At 41.2% G+C, this 20,132-nt stretch overlaps 2 protein-coding genes across 2 annotated transcripts; one reads left to right on the top strand and one right to left on the bottom strand.

Annotated features, from left to right (window-relative positions):
- Positions 1-2,061: 2,061 nt before the first annotated feature.
- LOC119721404 lies at positions 2,062-2,952 on the bottom strand. Its single transcript, XM_038191514.1, has one exon. It carries the CDS (start codon positions 2,928-2,930, stop codon positions 2,169-2,171), a length of 762 nt encoding a protein of 253 aa, XP_038047442.1. The 5' UTR covers positions 2,931-2,952; the 3' UTR covers positions 2,062-2,168.
- A 3,818-nt stretch (positions 2,953-6,770) lies between these two features.
- LOC119721328 lies at positions 6,771-7,615 on the top strand. The gene has a single exon (XM_038191397.1). The coding sequence runs from the start codon at positions 6,793-6,795 to the stop codon at positions 7,552-7,554; it is 762 nt and encodes a 253-aa protein (XP_038047325.1). The 5' UTR covers positions 6,771-6,792; the 3' UTR covers positions 7,555-7,615.
- Positions 7,616-20,132: the final 12,517 nt, after the last annotated feature.

The following is a 20,132-nucleotide window of genomic DNA, read 5'->3' as shown; positions in this document are numbered from 1 at the left end:
AAAGTCGAGGTTTGGCAAACCTCCTAAGAGTGGTATACATTTATTACAACATGGCACAAAATTAATTAGGAATCTCCCCAAGAGTTGGGAAGTGTCACCGATTCAAATCACTATTTCTTGGCATTGATTATGGTTGCCCAAAGTCTCTCAAAGTAATGGGCCTCCTCTGGGTTCGAGTGATCGTTCACAAAAGATATGGCTTTCTCATAGAAACTAACTGGGAACCGTCTCAAGTTTTCCCTCGAAGCAGAGATACATCCTGTTAAACATACTGGCACTAAGTCGGGAGGTTTGGTGCCAAACAAAGCCGTGTAGAACTCGCCCATAGCCAGGTTCGCTCTCCGCATCTGGCCGTTCGTAAGGTTACAGACCAGTAAATAAACTTCCATAGACCCTAATGGTAAATGCTCCCACTTCAGAAATTCGGGAAAAATACTCACAACTCTCCAAGGTGTTCGAGACACACATCAAATTAAATCTTATGCCATCATCTTTCATTTTCTTTTCAATTTTTGGGGGGTCAACTGATGACTTTTAGGAGAAATTTCCATCCGAAGATGATCACCCATGAAAATAGTCCTGAAGCCCATCGCCATTTTGAAAAACGATGCCTACCCTCCATTGCAAAATAGAGCGCTTTTAGAGCCCCAATGTCATCCAAATTTTACGGAACTACAAGCTCACAGTCCTGTGCACGGCTTCCACTCATATTTTTTGCAAACCCTCAAGTTCATTGCCCACAGCCTGCTCAAATACTGAAGATTTTGAGGGCATGTAAATCGTGATTTGGCCGGCGTAGGCAATTACTGGTCTGCAACCTATAAAGAAGCGAGGTTTTAAAAAATTCCCCCAAATCACTTGTACGGCACGAGGAAGGATGGATGACTCATGTTTCATCAAAACAAATGCGAGAAAAAACATCTCTGACTGCGATTTCTGGCCTGAAAACAAGCCCTCTGTTTGCGACTACCTTGCTGTAGGGCGCCCCCAACGGGAGTTAATTGAGTGTTTGCTCCATGCAAATCGTGATTTGGCCGGCGTAGGCAATTTCGGACCGATTTACTGGTCTGCAACCCTCTGGCGTATCTATAATAGACCGTTAGTCGGGTGCCCGCTACATGTCGAATTCAGAATCTTCAGGTCTGGGAACCAGGCAGACAAAATAAGCGTGGCTAAATGTCCTACGTAGTAGGGGCGTGCACGTGGAAATGAGTCATTGGATGGAATACTTTAGTAACTGAGTGTGTAAGCATGGCATATTGTGACATGGCCATGCACCTGATTAGTCTGATTTTTAGAAGTGATCTAGCGGGATTTTGTGAAAGTACCCGCTGAAGAGGAATATAATTATGAATAAAGTGTTGTTTCCAGCCATCATTTCCGGGTTCTCGCTATTCCTCCTTTGGAACTTATAGCATAAATTCACTACTATATACGCTCAGATGATAAAATCTCAATTTGTATCCAATAATTCGGGCCGGAAATGTCGGTCTGAGAACCACAAGATGGATATACTAATGTGATATCTGACAGACCAGGGCGCTAATATCTTTTGTGATTGCAATGAGAACTTCATCATCTTTAAGGCCAAAACAAATGATAGTTTACCCTATACATGTACCTATATTTTGACAGCCCCTACCATATTTTGTTCTAGGGCCGGGGGGGGGGATGAGGAAAAAACACGAACATCACCAATAACTATACCGTTTACCCTTGACTACACACAGACACCTCCATAATGATCGTACGCAAAACAAAATGTCCCTATATACCTGCCCACCCCATTTTCAACTGCCATGTAATATGACCACCCTTGATTTTTCTTGCTACTTTTAGGGACATAAAATAAAAGACTTGTATCTTATACAAAATACATTCTCCGTCTTGTTTTATTGACTTCGTGCCACACATTTCAGTGTTTCACACATTCCAGATTGTCCACGCGCTGTACAGGATTATTTTTCTTACACTGCAAAAATGTGATCTAAAAACAGTTAATCTTTGACTGAGTCACTCGGATTACTTAAAACTAAAACTGGAGCCGCAGACAAAGTCGACAGTAGGCAACCTCTTAAGAGTTGTATATGAAGGTACAAGGGTTAACAGGCACCAGCTGGGATGTGTCTCCGGTTGCAATATGTCTCCGGTGGGAATGTGTCTCCGATTCAAATGTGTCTCTTTTTCTTCTTTTTGGCATTGATTATGGTTGCCCAAAGTCTCTCAAGGTAATGGGCCTCCTCTGGGTTCGAGTGATCGTTCACAAACGAAATGGCTTTCTCATAGAAACTAACTGGGAACCTTCTCAGGTTTTTCCTGGAAGCAGAGACACATCCTGTCATACAGGATCGCACTGTGGCGGGTGGTTTGGTACCAAACAAAGCCGTGTAGAACTCGCCCATAGTCAGGTTCGCTCTCCGCATCTGGCCGTTCTGAAGAGATTCCAGCCACTTGCCAAAGTGGCGGATGCGCCCCCAGTTGCCGTAGCTGCCTTGGATCTGGCAGTACTTGTGTTTCTTGGCTTGCTCGACGAACTTTATCGCAGTGGGAAAGCACGATTGACTATGCCCCCCAGGCCCCGTGCCTTGTAGGAAGACGGTTACATCGGCGAGTTTGTCGTAATTGTGTATGATATGGTACAGGTAGGTGTGGGCTTCTCGCCCCACGTTTGGTAACTTCTCCCACCTGTAGACATCAAAAGGCGGTCCCTTGTCTTTCCCCTTGTGATACACGTGACTGTGATCAGCAGTTGGCTTCATCCAATCCAGTTTCTCGTTATAGTGGGAGATGACGATTTCGTAGTCCAGCGGTTGGTTTGTGACGCCATCTTGACTGGAGTGGCTGGCTGCTGTTGAGTTAACTGGTGTAAGGACGAGACTGCCGTTCGACGCGTTTTTAGAAGCGTTGTGTGTCCTTGTAACATATTCCATTTGACGGTATATCGGAACTGGTCGAAAGAAATTGTCTGCAAGAAACACAGTAATTAAAGAACTAAATTAATTAAGAAACAAAGTAGCGTACGCTTTACCAAAAACGTCCACACAAGTCATAATGGACCCTCACGGATTTAGTCACTCGAGTGGTTGGTTGATATTGATTGGTTGATCGATTGAAATCATCTGCAAAAAAATATAATAATGAAATAAAGTAATCAAAAAACAAGTGCATGTGCTTTGCCAAAACGTCATAATCGACCCTCCCGGATGTGGTCATCAGCCGATCAAATAAGAGCGCCCTCTCCGCAGCATGCATATTCATAGATACCGGGCTTTAGATAATAAGTAATATGATCAAGGGATATGAATATAAATCCCCAACACAAGGCAGCAGAATCGTGGAATGGTTGGTACATGTAGCCGTGACTTGAGGTTTCGGAGAACAAAACTGCAAAAGGAAAATTGTTTTTTTTTCCGAATTGACGCCAGGACGAATTGCTTCAGTCTTTACCTATAGACTAATACAACAACAATGACTGGCATTGTTGTGCTGTTAAGACACCTGACTATTCCGCACCTAATTAAAATATCCAAGATTTGGGGATAAGCAAATGATAGTACCACTGGACGCCATTGGGACAAGGTTGGTAATCACGCCTGTTTGACTCGACCAAAGCAAGCTACAGAATAATGTATATTTCGTCGCATATCTGACGAAGTGACGAATCGGTCATTTTGGAGTTTTTTTATTAATTGAGTTTTAGGGTTAAAAATATTCGAATTTTCAGATTTTTAGGTTTTTAATTCATGAAAACACTTCATTTTTGTTGTTCCGAAACCCACTAAGTGACGAATCGGCACATATTGGAAAAAAAATGTCTTGCGAACTGACGAATAAATTATTCGACGCTTGGTCATATCAGAACAGCGCGCATCCAGTATCTGACGAAGTGACGAATAACCAGTTATTCATTGGTTACGCACACACCCGTCTTAATAATTGAATGGCGTATGAGGGAACCAGGGATCTTCTGTTTCGCGCGCTTTCCGTCACCTTTCAAAACAAACTAACGGCGCTGCAACATTATAATGATGTCTAAAAAGAAGTTACTACTTCACCTTTATGTAAGTTTGTGTATGTAGAGTTGTAATCCTAAAATGAACGGAGCACAAAATGTACTAGGCTAGGACTGCGCGACGGACACGCTTATACAGACTGGGATTCATTTAAAACGTGCGATATACTTTCCTTCTAAACCGGCGTTTTATAGGAATTCCACAAAAGGTCTACTGCATTTCGAGAAAATCTCGAAAACGGTCCCCTTTAAGTGGCTAATTAGAGCTGAAAACCTCATTTTAATCAGCCCATACTGAAATGAAGTGCCTCCTAGGGGATGAAAATTAGGATTTTTTTTAAAACGTGCGGTACACTTTCTTTCATAAACGACGTTTTATAGGAAAGCATTATTACTGCATTTCGACGGAGTCCATTTAAGCGGCTACTTAAAGCAGAATACATTATTGGAATAAACCAATACTGAAATGAAGTGCACCCTAGAAGGTGAAAATAGGATTATTAAATAAAAATATTATTTATTCAAAACATATGCGGTACACTTTCTTTAAAAACTGCGTTCAATGGGAGACCCGAAATACTGCATTTCGAGATATTCTCGAAAGTGGCTAATTTGAGCATAAAACCTCATGGGAATAAGCCCACAATGAAAATGAAGAGTGCCCAGGAAGGTGATACTTAGGATGATGACATAAAAATATGTTTTATTTGTAGATTTTCTTTCAAAGACGGCATTTTTAAGGAAACCCAAAACACTGCATTTCGAGATATTCTCGAAAACGGAGCCTCTCTAAGTGGCTAATTAGAGCAGAAAAACCTCATTGGAATGAGCCTATACTGAAATAACGTGTGCCCTAGCTGGTGAGTGATGATAAGGATAATAAATAAAAATATAAATTATTTCAACGTGTGCGGTACACTTTCTTTCAAAAACGACGTTTTATTGGATACCCAAAATACTGCATTTCGAGATACAGGTTTTGTATTCTCGAAAACGGAGCCCTTTAAGCGGCGAATGAAAGCAGAATGCCTAAGGATAACAAGCCGTTACTAAGATTATTGTACCCTGGAAGACAATAATTATGGGATTTTGAGACAAAACTGATTGTTTTTGAAACAATTGCTGTCTTACATGAATGAATGAATAAATAGTGTTGTTCGTTGTTAGTTCGCATTCACAGTTTTGTGTTTCTTCTATTTTGTTGCGTCCATTCGAGATATTTTCCTTTTTAATAACTTTTTTATTAGGCTACTGATAATTGCTTGCGACATGACCTCTTTAAAGCCAACATACTTTAGGCCTATTTACCAGTGTGCACCCATAATAGTAGCGCTTGCGCTTTTTGGGGGCCAACAATTTCATTGTGTCAACTATAATAGTTCATGTGCAGTGGTGCCAATTGTGCCCTGAACAAAAACTGAACTGAAAGTCGAAAGGAGGGAAAGGTGTTAGCAGTGAAGTACACGTACACTATCAACAAGCCCGAGCAATACACATGGCGGTTTGTACACGACCACGCAGAAATCTGGCCGTTTTACTCATCGCTTTTCTCATGATTTTTCTTTTCGGATACGTCTTTAATGCCCACAAAGACACTCTAACGGCTTCAACTAGAGGTAAGCGAATCTCCACAGGTAGAACAGTGGACACCGTTAATTTTCATTCGATGGAAAATTATCAAAGAACAAGAATGATACTCGTCCCACGCCAGCGCCGTGCGTCAATGTTTCCGCCATGTTGCTTTAATCATGATACTACAGGAGTTATAGTGACTACTGAGCTGGTGAAGAAGTTTAACAAGGAAAATATGAGTTCTGTACCTGCAGATGTCTATTTATCCAGTAATCTTCAGGCGGAAGTTGCAAAATTCATCCCAAAATGACTGAAGTAGTTTCTCTTAGCCATGGGTCATGCAAACACGTTGTGTTTAAATGTGATATTCTTTGAACGGATTGAGCAGTTTCATTAATTTTTTTCATCTAAAAGTAGATTATGAAATTGCTTTTTTGGACTCGCCGTGTAGATGTGGTCATTAGATATTTCTAAAACGGGAAACGGCATCTATCCTACGCATAAATATACATTATTCTGTAGCTTGCTTTGGTCGAGTCAAACAGGCGTGATTACCAACCTTGTCCCAATGGCGTCCAGTGGTACTATCATTTGCTTATCCCCAAATCTTGGATATTTTAATTAGGTGCGGAATAGTCAGGTGTCTTAACAGCGCAACAATGCCAGTCATTGTTGTTGTATTAGTCTATAGGTAAAGACTGAAGCAATTCGTCCTGGCGTCAATTCGGGAAAAAAAACAATTTTCGTTTTGCAGTTTTGTTCTCTGAAACCTCAAGTCACGGCTACATGTACCAACCATTCCACGATTCTGCTGCCTTGTGTTGGGGATTTATATTCATATCCCTTGATCATATTACTTATTATCTAAAGCCCGGTATCTATGAATATGCATGCTGCGGAGAGGGCGCTCTTATTTGATCGGCTGATGACCACATCCGGGAGGGTCGATTATGACGTTTTGGCAAAGCACATGCACTTGTTTTTTGATTACTTTATTTCATTATTATATTTTTTTGCAGATGATTTCAATCGATCAACCAATCAATATCAACCAACCACTCGAGTGACTAAATCCGTGAAGGTCCATTATGACTTGTGTGGACGTTTTTGGTAAAGCGTACGCTACTTTGTTTTTTAATTAATTTAGTTCTTTAATTACTGTGTTTCTTGCAGACAATTTCTTTCGACCAGTTCCGATATACCGTCAAATGGAATATGTTACAAGGACACACAACGCTTCTAAAAACGCGTCGAACGGCAGTCTCGTCCTTACACCAGTTAACTCAACAGCAGCCAGCCACTCCAGTCAAGATGGCGTCACAAACCAACCGCTGGACTACGAAATCGTCATCTCCCACTATAACGAGAAACTGGATTGGATGAAGCCAACTGCTGATCACAGTCACGTGTATCACAAGGGGAAAGACAAGGGACCGCCTTTTGATGTCTACAGGTGGGAGAAGTTACCAAACGTGGGGCGAGAAGCCCACACCTACCTGTACCATATCATACACAATTACGACAAACTCGCCGATGTAACCGTCTTCCTACAAGGCACGGGGCCTGGGGGGCATAGTCAATCGTGCTTTCCCACTGCGATAAAGTTCGTCGAGCAAGCCAAGAAACACAAGTACTGCCAGATCCAAGGCAGCTACGGCAACTGGGGGCGCATCCGCCACTTTGGCAAGTGGCTGGAATCTCTTCAGAACGGCCAGATGCGGAAAGCGAACCTGACTATGGGCGAGTTCTACACGGCTTTGTTTGGTACCAAACCACCCGCCACAGTGCGATCCTGTATGACAGGATGTGTCTCTGCTTCCAGGAAAAACCTGAGAAGGTTCCCAGTTAGTTTCTATGAGAAAGCCATTTCGTTTGTGAACGATCACTCGAACCCAGAGGAGGCCCATTACCTTGAGAGACTTTGGGCAACCATAATCAATGCCAAAAAGAAGAAAAAGAGACACATTTGAATCGGAGACACATTCCCACCGGAGACATATTGCAACCGGAGACACATCCCAGCTGGTGCCTGTTAACCCTTGTACCTTCATATACAACTCTTTAATAAGAGGTTGCCTACTGTCGACTTTGTCTGCGGCTCCAGTTTTAGTTTTAAGTTATCCGAGTGACTCAGTCAAAGATTAACTGTTTTTAGATCACATTTTTGCAGTGTAAGAAAAATAATCCTGTACAGCGCGTGGACAATCTGGAATGTGTGAAACACTGAAATGTGTGGCACGAAGTCAATAAAACAAGACGGAGAATGTATTTTGTATAAGATACAAGTCTTTTATTTTATGTCCCTAAAAGTAGCAAGAAAAATCAAGGGTGGTCATATTACATGGCAGTTGAAAATGGGGTGGGCAGGTATATAGGGACATTTTGTTTTGCGTACGATCATTATGGAGGTGTCTGTGTGTAGTCAAGGGTAAACGGTATAGTTATTGGTGATGTTCGTGTTTTTTCCTCATCCCCCCCCCCCCCGGCCCTAGAACAAAATATGGTAGGGGCTGTCAAAATATAGGTACATGTATAGGGTAAACTATCATTTGTTTTGGCCTTAAAGATGATGAAGTTCTCATTGCAATCACAAAAGATATTAGCGCCCTGGTCTGTCAGATATCACATTAGTATATCCATCTTGTGGTTCTCAGACCGACATTTCCGGCCCGAATTATTGGATACAAATTGAGATTTTATCATCTGAGCGTATATAGTAGTGAATTTATGCTATAAGTTCCAAAGGAGGAATAGCGAGAACCCGGAAATGATGGCTGGAAACAACATTTTATTCATAATTATATTCCTCTTCAGCGGGTACTTTCACAAAATCCCGCTAGATCACTTCTAAAAATCAGACTAATCAGGTGCATGGCCATGTCACAATATGCCATGCTTACACACTCAGTTACTAAAGTATTCCAGTCCAATGACTCATTTCCACGTGCACGCCCCTACTACGTAAGACATTTAGCCACGCTTATTTTGTCTGCATGGTTCCCAGACCTGAAGATTCTGAATTCGACATGTAGCGGGCACCCGACTAACGGTCTATTATAGATACGCCAGAGGGTTGCAGACCAGGAAATCGGTCCGAAATTGCCTACCCGGCCAAATCACGATTTGCATGGAGCAAAAATTCAATTAACTCCCGTTGGGGGCGCCCTACAGCAAGGTAGTCGCAAACAGAGGGCTTGTTTTCAGGCCAGAAATCGCAGTCAGAGATGTTTTTTCTCGCATTTGTACAATAATCTCAGTAACGGCTTGTTATCCTTAGGCATTCTGCTTTCATTCGCCGCTTAAAGGGCTCCGTTTTCGAGAATACAAAACCTGTATCTCGAAATGCAGTATTTTGGGTATCCTATAAAACGTCGGTTTTGAAAGAAAGTGTACCGCACACGTTGAAATAATTTATATTTTTATTTATTATCCTTATCATCACTCACCAGCTAGGGCACACGTTATTTCAGTATAGGCTCATTCCAATGAGGTTTTTCTGCTCTAATTAGCCACTTAGAGAGGCTCCGTTTTCGAGAATATCTCGAAATGCAGTGTTTTGGGTTTCCTTAAAAATGCCGTCTTTGAAAGAAAATCTACAAATAAAACATATGTATGCTTGGATAGATCGTTTGCCGCATTATTGTAGTGGTCGGCCCTGCCGTATTAAATCAGACGAGGAGATCTGTACACAAATAATTAGGAGGATGGGAGGCTCATTTATTAGCAACAACAATGATTGGACCTCACGGATTGTCTCCTTGATCTGCTCTTGTTTTGTTGATGATTTATTAAAGTGATGCTTATGATCAAATACATGTAACAGAAACCTAGGCCTACATTATAATAGGGAGGGGGCCCGGACTACTTTGAGCTACAGTGTGTAGGCCTGGAGTATGCAGTAACACGTTCATGATCTATTAACATAATGCAGACTATCAGTACGAATTATAACCAGATGAAATACAGTTTTCTCAAAATATCTCACAAACATTAGATAACTAAATAATTCCAAATGTATCCAACACAGCAAAGGGATGCATACCTATATTCCCCGGTCCCTATGTTCCCCGGTCCCTATGTTCAGCAGTCCCTATGTTGCCCAGTCCATACGTTCCCCAGTCCATATGTTCACAGTCCATATGTTCCCCAGTCCATATGTTCCCCAGTCCATATGTTCCCAACGGAGTATGTTCCACAGTTCCTATGTTCCCCAGCTCCTATGTTCCCCAGTCCCTATACGTTCCCCAGTCCATACATGTATGTACACCAGGCCCTGTGTTCCCCAGTCCATATGTTTCCCTGTCCCTATATGTTCCCCAGTCCATATGTACACCCCAGTCCATATGTTTCCCTGTCCCTATATGTTCCCCAGTCCATATGTACCCCAGGCCCTGTGTTCCCCAGTCCATATGTTCCCCAGCCCCTACGTTCCCCAGTGCATTTGTTCCCGATGCCCTATGTAATTCCCAAGTCACATGTTCCCCAGTCCATATGTTCCCCGGTCCCTACGTTCCCCAGTCCTATATGTTCCCCACAGTGACCCACGTGTAGTTAGGGTCTGGAGTACTGTTTAAGTTGACGTGTCCTCCAAATTTGTAATTGACAGATCAATATGAAATTTTGTGACTTTTTAAAACTTTTAACAGTGGTCACCATGGCACCAAACGCACTTCTGTAGTGTGTTCCTTATTACCATGGCAACCGATGTAAAAACATCGGTGCTCATAAACTTAAGTCAAAAATATACTTCCATTTTCAAAACCTATCAAGTAATTATCTTTAGACTGAAATTCATGGCTACATAATTAACAATACATGCTCATGCAGCATGTAACGTGGCCGCCATTGGTGCGAGAAGCCCAAGTAATTTACATTTTTCTGATAGTTATTACATGAATCAATTGCAGAGCATGAAATAATATCACCATAATTATGTACATATATTCCAGTTTTGCCAATTCGGGTTGAAACCCACCAATGTTTGGAATACAATCAGTAGATATATGGTCCCTATGGCGGTAACAATGGATACATACACCTGACTGGGATGATTAAGTAGACCAATAAAGTTTTGTAGCAAATACAATGTATAGAACCATTTACACATAAAATACAGAAGCTATGCCAAAAATGTTATTTAGACTAGAGTTTAGAAAAAATATAGAAAATCACCTCTAGTGGTAGCAGCAATAGAACCAAGTATGTCGTATTATTACCCCCCCCCCCCCTTCTGAAAGCCGTGTGTGTGCGTGTGTGTGGGGGGGGACTATACGACCTACTATTCATCCTCTAGTCTAAAAATGATACACAGTGTGATTATCTTTGTAAAAATGTGCGAGAGTCAGGACCAATTCCCATAATACAAGTTATTACTCAACACAAAGGAAACAAAATGAAATACACTTTTTATGGATTTTGTGAACATTTTGATATAAAATAACCCACGATTTTCTCACCAGATATGAAGAGACCCATGTCTGAACTAACCATAGTGAAAGGGAAATTATCCTGAGTGCCCTTGCAAGTGGCATTTTGGAGGGTAAAAAATGGGGTAAAAATGCAGTTTTGCTAGTTGTAAAAACATGTTGTATTGTAGGGCCTATTAACAACATTAATATAAAAGTGATTTTTCAAAAGTGTTTCTATTTTTTCTTGTTTGTTTGTTTTAATTTCTATTCATATAAAATCAAGAAAGAATGCACAAAATGATACAATAACAAAATTAACTATACAAATACTATATCTGGAGCAAAATAATTATATGAATGGAGGTGACATCCGAAAGAAGGACAAAGCCTTCTGTAGAGGAGCACCCTAGACTGCTGTCAATTACACAAATATATGCATGTAATTATACAATCTATTTCGGTTGCATAACTTAAGTTGAGATGATGTTCATTTCCGGGTTTGATAAATGCAAAGTAACGGATAACAAATAACAAATACTGCCTTGAACATTATGGACAGGAAAAGCAGTTAAGATTGGCACAAAGAAAATCCCTGTATTTGTCTAAATAAAATTCTTTTAAGTGCTTTATAAATACCTTTTTTGACAAGTTAACTAAATCGTTTCTTAAAAAGGGTGGGAGTAAATTAACAATGGTAGACAAAACATGTCTATAATTAGCAGATACAATGTATAGCCTACAGGTGGTTTGCAAATGGATTGCCTTGACGAGTCTGAGTATACGAGTGAACATCTTGTTTCAAGGAAAAACAATCATCGCAACTTAATTTTTTTGGAAGCAATTTACGAAAATAATCATAATACATGTAGTGTAAAGCGATCTGAAAATTATAAACTTCTTCAAACTTAAGAATTTTAAACTTAAAACAGAGAGGTGTAAGGAAAGGATGATACTTTGTCGTGATACAGTTACTTTCGTGACATTACTTCGCATTTTGGCTTGATTACTTTTGAAAATAACGCACATAATTAATTTTTGCAGCCTCAAAAGTGCCCATAAATGCCCAAAACACAATGGCCCGTTACCATGGCAACGGGCAAAAAAAAAAATCGGTTTGAAAAGTCTATTTTGGTTACTCACTCCCCAAGTCCTTTCATCCCACAAAGTATTACCCAAAAACAATCAAAAAAAAAAAATAAATACAAAATAAAAATCGCATTTTTGAGCGTGTCTATATTTTATTAGAACGATATCACTTAATGAGTGTTAACATTGTGAAGGAAATTGTCGCGTTTTAGTAACAGTGCAATTTTTCTTTCCCACTTTAGATGCTGAGCAACTGTTTCCCCAAACCCAACGCAACACAGAGTCCTCCCATATAAATGCTATTCCATCGGCTTCTCCCAGTCCCAGTAAGACGACAGATTTTCCATTGGAACTTGCCTTGACAGTACCCGTCCTTTCCCCGAAAGAAGGAGATGCCGTCCGACACCAGCCGCTAGACTACGAGTTTGTTCGTCTCCCATTACAACGAGAGGCTTGATTGGCTGAAGCCACTTGCCAATCACAGTCACGTGTACCACAAGGGAAAGGACAAAGCCCCGCCCTTCGAGGTAAACAAGTGGGAGAAGTTGCCCAATGTGGGTCGAGAAGGTCACACCTACTTGCACCATATCTATACTACAATCACGAAAATGATTGGAGGGCGCTGCCATTTTCCCGACCGGTCTCCCGTCCCGCCCGCGCCCGTTGGCCGCGGGGGATGCGGAACGGGGCCAGACTATTTCCACCCTATTTCCCATAATTCCCTTCCTCATTGGGCCGCGCCGGCCATCTTGCGTATGGGCCGGATAATCTTGCGTATGGGCCGGATAATTGACGTGCCACGTCGTATACGTTCGTTATGAGCATGCAGCGTATGGGCCGGATAATTGCACGTGCCACGTATACGTTCGTTATGTTATGAGCATGCAGCGCATGCAACTTGCCCCACATTTCTTCAGCACAGCGTTGTTGACATGGTTGATGTATCTGTTCCTTGCTCCAGTTTTCTCTTTGAACGGTAAGTCTCATTTATGATATGTATTGTTGTTTGTGAAAAGTGTGAGTTTGTGAGTGTCCAATAATGGCGTAGTCTGGTGGTAGTACGGGGAGGGTTGTACGGGGAGGGTTGTACGGGGGGAACCAACTTAATAAAGAAACCCTCAAATCAAAATTAAAGACGTGATCAAGTTCAAACCTCAGGCCAAAAACCAAAAAATACAGGCAAAGACTAAAACCTGAAACAACAACACAGTTAGAATAGTGGATCTTAGAGAATACACTCTGGCAGAAAATCAAATGACTCGACAACAGACATGAACCTAAGCAGTATAAAGAGGAAACTAATTCATTGATGCCTGTTCTGAGTGTTCAGTGTCTCTGCTGTTCTGCTGAGATAAAATCATATGCGGGGGGGGGGGGGGGGGGGGGGGGGTTCACAAAAATACAACATACAAGACATGTTTCGTTGTTTGGCATGTTTGGTTAGTACTTCAGTAGTGCATTCCGCATAAATGGGGTATTGCCACCTGTCTAATTTATTTGTAGCTATTGTTAGCCGATGTATTTTTTTTACAAGTTTTCTTCACCTTAGTCGTTATGCTTTTCTTTCTAACTCCTTTACACAGGACTCCCGATGACACCCACATCACATGACCAGCTCCAACCATGCTCCATCCACGCTCCAGTGCATGCTTCAACCAGTTCCCAAGGCAAGAATCTCAACTCAAGACGAAGACGTGACACACCTATTCTTTCCAGTTCAACTGCAAGATTCCTGCTTTTTCTCTTTACCCATTCAAAACACATTTTTCTTCTAGCCATAATTTTATTTTTAGAAGTCATGAAGTAGTGCAAAAATAATCACTCTTTTCTGCTGTTTTATGTCCATCCTTTTTTTAAATTACATCCTTGGCTTAGTTGTACCCAAGAATAATGATGGAATGGTTACCCGATAATTACTGGTCAAGCAGACTGTGTCGATCCTGGCAAACTTATTTGATAACAAAACAATGTCTTTGATTACCAAATTACATAATCACTCTTAAAATTTCACAACAAAATATTCATACTCGCATACCCCTCAATTTCTCATGAGTTTTCACCAACACTAATTAAAAAAATGTTGTCCTGTAACTTACAATGCCACTGTCATTATTTATGATTACAGCTTTTAACACAAACAACTGCAATTGCACAATAACCTTTGGCCGTCTTGCTTGAAAGTCTTTCATGGAATGTTTGTGCCTATATGGTAAACAAGCCTGGACCGACGACGTCCCTTGCGAAAATTGCTCCGAAAACTGACTACAATTATATCCCCTGCGTTTTGTCAAAGTACTACCCTGTACAGTAATGAATGCAAATACATTATTACTAAAAAATTCGTGTATACCTGATTTCATTTTCACAGTTTTGTAATAAATACATTTAACATGTGGTGCTTGACATAATTATGAAGTGCTCCAATATGTCCTTTCTTTTAGTTTTACTCTCTTCTACAAATGAACGTGTTACAATACTTTGCTGTACAACCCCATCACCATAATAAAAACACCAACTGCTATAATGACATTAACTTCTACTTAATACATAAGAAACACCCCCTTCACCATAACAAATATAAATTGTTGCCCACTTCCCCGGAAATATCAGTGACCATTCACAGGTGTAACATAAATAGGCATGGGCTTCGCGAGGCCCCCCCCCCCGGAAAAGCAAAAAAAAAAAAAAAAAAGAGGCGCGAAGTCATAGTGGTCTAAATTTAATGGGTTGGGGGGGGGGCAAAATGTCCCTGCCCCCCTCTAAAACTGATAAATCGAGAATGTGTTGAGAAAAACAGGCATTTTTTGGGCAAAAATATGTTTTGCCTTCCTCTAGAAAAAATCCTGGCGACGCCCACACAATATCCAACCCCCACCCCCACTGGCTGCCCCCTCCTCTCCTCTGTAGTGAGAACGATGGATACGACGTTGTATAGGCCAAGATCAAACCGCGTTTCATCTAAATTACCTAATTGTACAGTTGGTGTATACGTCCTTAATGGTTTGGCACCTTGAAAAATCAAAGTTCAAATTGACTGGACAATATTCTAGCACAACATGATTTATGAGCTTTCTATAATGAGACATCGCATGAGACAATCGGTCGGCAATAAATACTTAATTTCATTCAACTGTTGACAGCAAGACCTTCCTAATCGGCGCGCAATTTAAAACAACATTTAAACGGTATGAATCCCAGCAGAAACATAAACCTCCACAATATCAGCGATTTCAATATCACCATCTCCCCTCTATAACAAAAACCATTTCTCCCCATCCCTAGAAATATTTCTCCCCATCCCCGGAAATATTGGTGACATGGTTGACGGGTTTTACAGAAATTGGGTGTTCCAACTAGCACCCTTCACCCTAGCTAGCCCCTTCCCCTATATTGACAATATGTCCTGGACCCTCGCACAATCTTCGCCGGAAACGTTAATGTGCGCGCACGTTGCTAAACGCAAATACAACTTAGGCGAGACTGATGGCGAGTCCAAATAGGCTCGCGTGCAGCAGAGGGTCTGATTCTTTATTTGACTTAACAGTTGTTTGGAGTTATTAGAGTTTAAATTATCGAGATTTCATTGTATACAGTAATTATTACGAAACAGTCAACTCCACCCATCTAGCGGGTGCCGCGCGAAGCGCGGCATCCCGCTAGTCTTACACAATTACGACAACCTCGCCAACGTCACAGTCTTTTTACAAGGCGCGGGGCCTCACCACGACAAAGCATGGTGCTTCCCCACCCCGATGGATTTCGTCAAGCAGGCCGAAAACAGCAACTTCTGCAAAATTGTGGTGACCTTGAAATCTTGGGAACACATTCAATTCCCGCGCGGAAAGTGGCGGAAGTTCCTGAGCAGGGGTCAAATGCGAAAGGCGAGATGTACCATTGGCGACTATTACAAAGCTGTGTTTGGTACCCCGCACCCCCTTCCATTCCAGTGTGTTACACGGGCTGCATATCGGCCACCAGGGATAATCTCCGACGGCACCCGACGAGTCTGTATCAGAGGGCCATCGCTTTTCTGGATGATCACTCGAATCCAGAAGAGGGACACTACATGGAAAGACTCTGGGCAACTGTCATCAATATGAAGTAGAATCCCTCTTCGGGGTCTTGTTCACTTTGGAGTCAACACCCATTAGTTTATAGGCATAAAGGATCAATCGCAACCACTCAAAAACGAAACGAAAATATTATGAAATTGGCCGCGACTAATTTTACGAAAGATTCGTCAGATTTAGTCAAAATCTTTTGGTCTGGTTAACTAGACTAGTACAGATACACTGTATATAGGGTTAAATGGTTAGAGGGCGGTCTCGCTATCCGAGGCACCGGTCGTTCACACTTGACCAATGTATGTTACATAACATTTGTCATTGAACAAAATCAATGAAAAAAAATCAACATATGAATGGAAAACAAAGTATTTGCCCGCTTTGAAAAAAATGGTGCCCTGTCGGCACGGTTTCAGATATGCATATACGCTCAAGCTGTTTAGTTGATACAACTATATTGTAAAAGTATAGCAATTTTTGCTTATAATAGTTGTTTTAAATATAATGAAGTCTTGGCGTTTTTAAATTAATCATGTTAAATTAATTGGATTAATTTTATTTTTTAATCAATATAGAATTATTTTACATTTTAATCGTATGAAGTTTTTAAAGCAAATAACGTTGTGTATAGGTTTAGCTGCAATTCTGCATTTGTGATGGGAAAGTTTTCGCGAGATAAAGCACCTAACTGAATTAAGTAGAAACTGGTGTCGACTTTTCCAATTACGCAACGTGCGTGGCGGGTAAAGCAGGAAGAGCGCCCCCAGCGACAGCTTGTTCTGTTTTTTGAAGTTCTGAAGTCCATACAAACCGTTGACGCGGTGCAAGGGTTATGCAAACAAAAAGTCTTTACGAAATCCCGGCTTTGTTTCGGCGTCAGGAGATTGTAAGTCTTAACTCTGACATGAGGGAGTCGAAGTATATATTTTGGTGCATAATGTGCTTCACGAACATTACATTGTATGAGACCAAGCGATTACAATATTTCCATTTGGCCAAGTTGCAGAAAAAAAATGTTGCAACCTGACGCCACTTTTTTTCTTCATATAATCATCTCAATGAAGGTCAGTCATTGCAAAAAATGATGATAAGACATGAATCTGGGACTACTTAGGAAATGCTTAGAAATTTTCTTGACTCTCCATAGACTTTGTACACAACCACTGCTGTGGCGTCAGGTTGCAACATTTTTTCCCCAAGTTACTTCTCGGTGATTCGGAAGACGGTGATTGAACCGAAGCTGAAGACGAAGTAACGATTTCGAAAACCCCCAACGTCAACCAAAACTTGCGTTCAAACGGATGATAAAATAAGTCTCGGGGCATGGGCGTCGCGAGGGGGGGGGGGGGGGGGAGATGGCAAGGGGGCGCTTGCCCCCCCCCCCCCCCCCCCCCCCCCCCCCCGGAAAAGCCCCCCCCCAAAAAAAAAAAAAAAAAAAAAAAGAGGGAAAAAAAGAAGAAAAAAGAGGCGCGAAGTCATAGTGGTGTAAATTTAAAACTGAGAAATCGAGAATATGTTGAGAAATACAGGATTTGTTTGGGAAAAAATATGTTTTGCCCCCCTCTAGAAAAAATCCTAGCGACGCCCATGTCTCGGGGGCTGTTGTTTCACGGAAGTATTCTTGGCTGAAAAGGTATCAAGCCCGATAATGGAAAAAAAACCCGTAAATGGTGAAAAACAAAGAGGCGTTATAAGGGCTGGCGAAGCGGGAGGGGGGATGATATGGCAGAGAAAAGTTTGTTTTTCTTTTATTACAACAGAGATTGGAGAGAAAGGTTTTAAAAACTGTAATTGTTGTAACACACTCCTCCCCTTTCCTCTACGGATTCGTGAAATATGTATAGAAAGAAATTGAAGAAAAGAAAAGGGGAAAGAAAAGCACCCCCTATCGCTATATGAGTCCACCCCCACCCACACACACATAGCCACATCTGGCAAATTTGCATTTTTCGGCTGGCCAGTTGGGCGGTCATTCCTTCAATTTCAAGAACAATTTCACGAACATTTATGTCCATCTCTTCACAACATTTGGTTATAATACAAAACTAAAGAAAAAATATACTGATGGAGGCATGTTAACAAAAACCGAAGCTTATAACATAAAACATGCCTGTACACATACCGTCATCAACACCACGAAGTTAACACCCATGTACATACCAGTAAAAACTAGCAATCGGAGAAAACGGCATCTAAAGTTGAACGCCTTCTAAAACAACGATTTGCGTCAAAACGGCAGAGTATTTTCAGTTGGGTTTCTTGTTATAGACACTTGATGAATTGAATTTATTAAATCGGCTATTTTTCAACCGTTTGTGTATTGAACCAACAAGAAATAATAAAAAAATGTGAGTGTCAGTTCGTGAAACCGAAAAAGCTGCGAAACTGCAAAGTTTCGTTTTCACGAAGTAACACTCTTCAATGTATACAGCACGAGGAAAGTGCAACTTCAGGTCAGCGCGCGCGCGCTCATACGGGGAGTTATAGAGGTAATCAACATGATGGACAAGCGCCATATCTGTGGAATACTTGTTCCGAAAGCCAAATTGTTGATCATAAAGAAGATGATATTTGGAGAGAAACTTAGAAAGTCGCTTATAGACAAGCTTTTCCAGTATTTTTGAGAAGCATGGAAGGACAGAGATAGGCCGATAATATTGGAAAAGTCACGGCGGTCACCGGTTTTAAAAACTGGAGTTACCTTTGCTTTCTTCAGATAAGAAGGAACAAAACCAGTAAGGTAAGACAAGTAGAAAATGTGCGCAAGAGGATTAGAGATGAAGGGAATGCAGGATTTAACTACATGTACCGAAGAATGGATAGCTTCAAACCCACAACTAGCAGTATTAAGTTCATGAACAACTTCAGAGTTTTTCAAAAGGATCGGTGGGAGTAAGAAAAAGAGAAGAGGTATTTCTATCATGCAGATAATATGTAAAGCGAGCATCGGTGGAAGGAATCTATCTGGCCAGTGTTGATCCGATACCAGAAAAGTAAGAATTGAAGTTGGCAGCAACATCGGACGAATTAGAGATATACTGATTAGCACTGCGGAAATTATTAGCAAGATCATCCTACTTTTTCTAGCCCAAGATGTTATTGATCTCACGCAATGTGATTTTGACGTCTTTCTTTGCATTGGTGAATCTGCTGGTGTAGTGGTTTTTCTTTGCCATCATAATGACTTGAGTGCAGTGAGACGATTACGGGATCTTTTGTGTCTCTGCCATTGTAGGATTACGCAAGAAGCGTTTGTACAGCTTGCGTTTGAATTTACAGGACTTATTAACCGGGACATCGGATTCCTCTTGCTTTTACCAACAGCTTTTGTTACAAGTGGGAAATGGCGATTGTATAGAGCAGTAAACTGATTGAGAAAGATGTCATATGCGGTCTCCGCATCGGTGCAATCGTAGACTTCACCCCAGTCTGCGTACACTCAATGTCAGCTTTGAAAGCTGAGAGTGTAGCGCTGCAGATGTCCCTTGCGATTTAAAGTAGTTTGTGAAGGATGATGACCTTGGAAACAGCCAGAAGTAATCTGAAAAAGGGGAAGATGGGCAGAGATATCAGCATAAAGTATACCTGAGGCAGGAATATTGGTGTTTATTGTTAGCAAGGATATTATCAATAAGAGTGGAGCTTGCGGGTGTGTTTATCTATCAATGGACGAAGACCGTAGGCCTAAGAAGTATTCAAAAAATCCTCTGTAGGCTAATGAAATAGAATAATTGTTAAAGTCAAGATTGGAGTCGCCCATTATATAACACAGCTTCTTATTATTTGTGATCTTGTTGAGGCAAGTATCACATAAATGGAGAAAATTTTCTGGGGATGCGCCAGGAGCTTTGTAAACATTACCAAAGACAAGATTACAAGTACAGTTACGCTGGATCTCAATAAACACACATACAAAAATCCTCACGAGATATGAGATCGTCTCTTTTGATGAAGATCAGGCAGTCACTGGAGGCAACTCCTCCCCTACTC

The sequence above is a fragment of the Patiria miniata genome, unplaced genomic scaffold (assembly GCF_015706575.1).
Source record: "Patiria miniata isolate m_02_andy unplaced genomic scaffold, ASM1570657v1 HiC_scaffold_1, whole genome shotgun sequence".
Classification (NCBI taxonomy): Eukaryota; Metazoa; Echinodermata; class Asteroidea; order Valvatida; family Asterinidae; genus Patiria; species Patiria miniata.
This window is presented reverse-complemented; position numbering and strand designations above follow the sequence as displayed.

What these genes read in the sequence shown, in the direction of transcription:
- LOC119721404 (XM_038191514.1), bottom strand. Translation starts at nt 2,930, where the DNA reads ATGGAATATGTTACAAGGACACACAACGCTTCTAAAAACGCGTCGAAC.
- LOC119721328 (XM_038191397.1), top strand. Translation starts at nt 6,793, where the DNA reads ATGGAATATGTTACAAGGACACACAACGCTTCTAAAAACGCGTCGAAC.